This window comes from Lactuca serriola, chromosome 6, assembly GCF_051521515.1.
Source record: "Lactuca serriola cultivar US96UC23 chromosome 6, Lser_US96UC23_V15, whole genome shotgun sequence".
In the NCBI taxonomy this organism is placed as follows: Eukaryota; Viridiplantae; Streptophyta; class Magnoliopsida; order Asterales; family Asteraceae; genus Lactuca; species Lactuca serriola.
The window spans coordinates 29,117,168-29,123,385 of NC_136413.1; the positions used below are offsets into that span (position 1 = coordinate 29,117,168).

The following is a 6,218-nucleotide window of genomic DNA, read 5'->3' on the forward strand; positions in this document are numbered from 1 at the left end:
TTGGGAGCGCTTCAACAATTTGTGTACAAGTTGTCCTCAACACAATATACCCGAACAACTACTTCTTCAACAATTTTATGAGGGTATGAATGAAAAAGATCGGAGGATGATTGATGCTTCAAGTGGTGGTGAAATCTTCAACAAAACCCCTCACGAGATCCGATTACTTTTTGGTACCATTTCTTAAAATCAAAGGAATTTTAGGACTCGAAATGACATGAAGAGAAATTCTACACAAGTGGTTGGTGAAGTTAGCAACACTCAACACTTGGAATCAAAGCTCTTGGATTTGACTAATGTGTTGAGTCAAAATGGTGGTGGGAAGTGGTCAACAATTGATGGTATGTGGTATTTGTGCAATGGCGGGCCATTATATGGATAAGTGTGCCACACTTGGAAGTGAACCGGAAGATGTGAATGCAATGGGCGGATATCAAGATCAACCAAGACCCATGGGATTTCAAAACAATTTCAACCCAAATTGGAGGAATAACCAAAACAACCCTTATCCACCAAAGCAAAATCCACCAAATCTTTTGATGAGACCCCAACATCCACAATACCCCTCTCAAAAACCTCCATATCCACACAATTCTTATAACCCTCCAAATTATCAACAACCTCCACAACAAGGCCAATCAAGTGGTAACCATCAAATGAGCCTTCAAGAACTTGTCACTTCTCTTGCTCAAAGCCAAACCCAATTTCAAAAAGAAACCAAGAATACTTTCTCCAACATTCAAGCACAAATTGGAGACTTGGCAACCGCTCTCAACAAGATAGAACAAAGGGGTAAACTTCCATCACAAACCGAGAAGAACCCCAATGTGAGTGCAATAACTTTAAGAAGTGGGAAAACACTCGGAGAAAGCAACCCTAAAAGAGTTTCAAGAGAAGAAGAAGATGAAGTCATCATGGTTGAACCTTCAAAAGTTGTAGCTCCCCCAAAGGAACCGGTTGTGCCAAACGTTGATCAACCCGACTCTTCCAACAAACCCATCAAACCATTGGTCATACCACCTCCCTTCCCTTCCCGGTTAGCCTTTTCCAAGAAGATAGAGGAAGAAAATGAATTATTTGAAACTTTTCGAAAGGTCCAAATCAACATTGTGACATCCCCATTTTCACGGCCAAAAAAGACCAATGTTGTTTATGCTTTATAAAAATCAGAGTACTTCATTTTATAAAAATGTTGCGGAATTTGTTCCCAGAAAAACATGGTAAATACGTTATTAAAACATTTTCGAAGAAACGTATTTATTTCATTTTAAAACGTTTGGGATGTCATCGTTAATACATAAACATAAGCATAAACAGAACTTACAATTATTTACACTAGTGATCTACATCTCTTTAAATCTCTCAGTGTAATGTCACTTCATATCAACACCTGTGATATAAATAAACTGAGTGGGTCAGGTTGGGAAACCTGGTGAGTACATAGGGTTTTCAACCCACAATAATATAATTATTATGTTTAAACAATCAAACAATCAACCCAATTACCCATCCCCATTATCTTCTTTATTCTTAAGGATCTACCCTAAGAATCAGCTATTTCTCATTCATTCATTCCTAAGGATCATCCTAAGGAAACAACATGAAGTCCATTGTTGCCAATGACACATTGGTCAAGCGCAGCTGCTAATATTGTCACTTAGGCTCAGCTGCCAGAATTAGGACATTTTCTATGAGGCGCTTCTGCCGGTATTGACCTTTAAACACTACTGTCATGGTCATAAGGCTCCCTATTAGGCGCAGCTGCCGATACTATCATTATAGCGCAGCTGCTAGGACGTTTACCGTAGATCTAAATCATCTACGGGTTGTGGCGCAGCTGCCAGTGCTCATCTATAGGGTACTAGGTCCACTGCTGCCAATGTATACCTATAGGGCACTAGGTCCGTACTACTAATGTTCCTCTATTTCAGCTTTTATCCATCATCATTCATCTACCCATGTTTTACCCAACATATTTTGTAGATATAAAATACTTTATACAGTTTACATCTTTTAAAACATGTATAAAAATCTTTCACCAGCATAGACAACAAGTATTCAGACAATATGCACACATAACACGTAATTTATATTAAAATACTTCATATCTATGTGTAAGATGAAAGAGACCATGCACTCACCTGATTAGGTGGTGATTCCGAACTCAGACAGCACTTCGTTATCTCAAAACAATTTTCCTCGACAAAACCTAGTATCAATACCACTAGGGTTTAGTTTTTAACGTTAACCACGACTAATTAATAGTCTAGCTATTATTACTATTATATAAGCGTTAAATAACACTCAATATAACTCATAATAATAGCCCAAATAATTATTTTAAGGTCCTAATAATGTTACTATAATTAAATAAAATCTATATTAAATATAGTATAGGCGTAGCTCACTTATAGCGAGTTTTTATTAAAAACCGGGCTTCGCTGGAGCAGCGTTTCCAAGCCGAAAGCTTTTCTTCTCGGAGCCGTCGGGCGCTCCGGGGCTTTCTTCTCGTGCTAGGGAGGTTCCGTAGACTTGGGAGGGGTTTAGGGAGGTTAGAGAGAAGTTAGAGAGAGAAAGAGAGGCTTATGGTGTGAAGAAAATATGAGGAGTTCACCCTTGTATTTATAGGAGTTTTATAGTAAAGTAGTCTCTAAGCTTCGTCCGTAACTTTTGCATACGAGCTCCGTTTTTGTCTGTCTTTTTACCGTTGAGTTCCTATTAATGAGATCTTCAACTTTCATTTAGACCTCGTTGGCTAATTCTCATTCTATCTCGGATTTACAAAACTGTATCGAATTCGCCGCGCTCGAAAAGTAGGGACTAAGCTTCGTCCATAACTTTCGCATACGAGCTCCATTTTTGTCTGTCTTTTTACCGTTGAGTTCCTATTAACGAGATCTTCAACTCTCATTTAGACCTCGTTGGCTAATTCTCATTCTATCTCGTATTTACGAAACTGTATCGAATTCGCCACGCTCGAAAAGTAGGGACTAAGCTTCATCCATAACTTTTGCATACGAGCTCTATTATCGACGTTCTTTATATCCACGCGTTGGTATTTACGAGTACTACAACTTTCATTTAGATCCCGTCGGCTAAAAATCGACCGATCTAAAATTCAGATTTCGGGCTGTGCACTGCTATGCTAAATCTTAGAAAAATCATAACTTCCTCATACGAAGTCAGATTTGGGCGTTCTTTTTATTGATGTTCTTAGTTTAACATATTCTACGACTTTCTTTTAGATCGCTAAGGCTAAATCTCGCTCTATCATAAATTCACTATTTACGTTTCCCGGTATCGTGTCGGTTCCGTCGCGAAACTTCAACGGGTCATAACTTCTTCGTTATAACTCGGTTTTCGGCGTTATTTATATGTACGAAAACCTTGTAACATAATCTACAACTTGGTTAAGATTATTTATTCTAAATAATCTTTTGTCGAAAAGTCGTTTTCGACCCCTATTGCCTCAAATTTGACTAGCCCAGATTTGCGGGCGTTACAAACATTCCACTATTGAATGCTATTAAGCAAATTCCAAGTTATGCAAAATTTCTCAAGGATTTATGCACTAAGAAGAGAAAATTCAAGGCAAATGAAAAGATTCAAGTCAATGAAAATGTGTCTGCGGTTATCCAAAAGAAGTTACCTCCCAAATGCAAGGATCCGGGAATATTTGCTATCCCTTGTACCATTGGTGATTTGCATGTCAAAAGTGCCATGTTAGATCTTGGAGCCTCGATCAATGTGATGCCATATTCGGTTTTTCAATCTCTCAATGTTGGACCTTTGGAAGAAACCGGAGTAATCATTCAATTAGCAGACAAGTCAAGTGTGTTTCCAAGAGGAGTGTTGTAGGATGTGTTAGTACAAGTTAATCAACTTGTTTTTCTGGCGGATTTTTATGTCATTGATCTTGAAGAGAAGACTCCTTCCAAATCATCTATGATCCTCCTTGGAAGACCTTTCATGCATACCGCTCACACAATCATTGATGTCCATAAAGGAAAGATAACTATGGAGTTTGATGGAGAAACCATTCACTTCAACATCTTTGAAGGAATGAGGTACCCTAGTAACATTTCTCCATTGTATCGGGTTGATGTGATTGAGCCAATAAACAGGATAAGCCCTAATGTATGCATAGACAAGATAATCATGGAAGATGATTATAATCCTAAGAGGAAACCTCAAAGAAGATTGGATCCTCCAATGATGGAAGTGGTCAAGAAGAAGATAATTAAAAGGTTCAAAAGGTGCAAAGAGAAGAAAAAGGCATTTCATGACAAGCACATAACCCAAAAACACTTTATTCCGGGTCGAAAAGTTATTCTTTATCATTCGCGGTTAAAGTTAGTCCCGGGAAAATTACGATCTCGATGGCATGGACCTTTTAGTGTTATAAAAGTGTTTGATCCTAGTGTGGTTGAAATCAAGAGTTTGGAAACGAACCAAATCTTCAAAGTGAATGGGCACCATTTGAAACTATTTTATGAAGGCTTTGACACGGGAGAATTCGACAACGTAACAATGGAAACACCAATTTACGAAGGTTGACGGAAGCGAGGCTATGTCTTGGCAAAGACGTTAAATAAATGCATTGTGAATAAATAATCTCCGTTTGAAGTTTTGGGTGTTTCTAAACTTGAAGTTGGCCTAAAAATAAGCATATAGAAGTCTTCCAGTGATTTTGGTGAAGTTTGAAAAATTCCAAAAATTTGACTTTTGCGCGGGTGCCCGCGGAGCCGTTGCGCGACCGACCCCCAGCCGCGCAGGTCCCGAGTTCCAAATTACACCAACATGGGGTGCTCTCTGATTGCTGCGCGTGGGTGCCCGCGCAGTCGTTGTGCGACCGACCCCCAGCCGCGCAGATTCCGAGTTCCAAATTACCCCAACATGAGATGTATTCTGACATGTGCGTGCGGCTGCCCCCCACCCGCGCAAAGTTTGCGAGGGTACCCGCACAAATATGTCATTTCATAAGAAAATTTCGAGCCATTTCATATGCGTCCTTTGCGCGAACAAGCTTTCATCCATGTGTATTTAGGCGGCCAAGAACTCCATCCAAGCATCATTATGCGACCCATGTGTTGCTTCCATACCGTCCTCGCGGGCCTCCTCCACCTTGATCCCGGTATGATCCTTCTTTACTCTCATCCTAAGCATTGAGGACAATGCTTCATTTTAAGCTTGGGGTGAGGTAATTTAATCTTTTATTTTTATTGCATTTAGGTTATATATAGTTGCATTTAGAGTTAGTCATTTAGGGCATTCATAAAAATTGCATAAAAAATTGCATATTTTGTTTCTTTCTTTTCTAATTTTCATACTTTTTAGATGCATTCTAGGTTAGGTTCATGCATTTTTGTTCTCTCTTGTCTTCTCATCCCTACAGGTACCATAGCGTCGAGTCATAAGTATTGAATCATAGATTGGTTCTGGGTCTTGATATGGAATTCCTTGTATTTGATAAATGGGACACGTTTTGAGCCTCACAGACCACTTTGAGACCGCTTGTGTGGGGGTCAGATGCAGGTAGCTTGATTGGGTCTAGGTGCGGAGGGATGTGGTTGGTCATGCCAATGTGTGCGAGCAAAGACTAGCCCGGTAAGGTATTTTGAAGACATTGAAGATATTGAAGACTCACATCTTGGTTTTGGAGGGAGTACCCCTTAGTACTCCCGAGTCTCGTCCGAGCCTTGCTTAGTTAGTTTCTCACCGCTTTTTTAGGATAGGTTATCATTTTTCTAGGGGTCTAGAGTAGATAGTTAGATAGATTTTGTTTATCACACCTTGCATTGAGGTGCTTGATGAACTTTGAAGTGGGTCCCCCAATTCACATCTTTTGGGACCAAGTCTTTTCGGTAACACCCATTTTTGAGTCATATCCCACCCTTTTTAGTTGATATTGGCACATTGTCAATGATCATTAGGTGTTCATGTTAGCCTCCATCCTATCTTACATGGTGAAATTCCTTAGACCTTCCAAGAAGAAAACACAAAAAAATGAAGAAATTTGAAAAAGTGAAGACAATAAGAGCCTATAAAAGATGATTCAAGAAAAGAAACAAAAACAAAGAAGAAAAATGAAGAAAAAAGAGCAACACAAAAAGAAGAACAAGATTCCAAGTTCAAGACTTATGTTAAATATCTAGTTTGCAAAAAAAAAAAATCAAAAAAAAAAATTTTCAAAAAAAAAAAAGAAGAAAGTGTTAAGC

General features: G+C 39.0%; 1 protein-coding gene across 1 annotated transcript; it reads left to right on the forward strand.

The window, feature by feature from the left end:
• Nucleotides 1–311: 311 nt before the first annotated feature.
• Nucleotides 312–3,858, forward strand: LOC145059609 (uncharacterized). Its single transcript, XM_079007432.1, has 2 exons — nt 312–1,094; nt 3,562–3,858. Exons 1-2 carry the CDS (start codon nt 312–314, stop codon nt 3,856–3,858), a joined length of 1,080 nt encoding a protein of 359 aa, XP_078863558.1.
• Nucleotides 3,859–6,218: the final 2,360 nt, after the last annotated feature.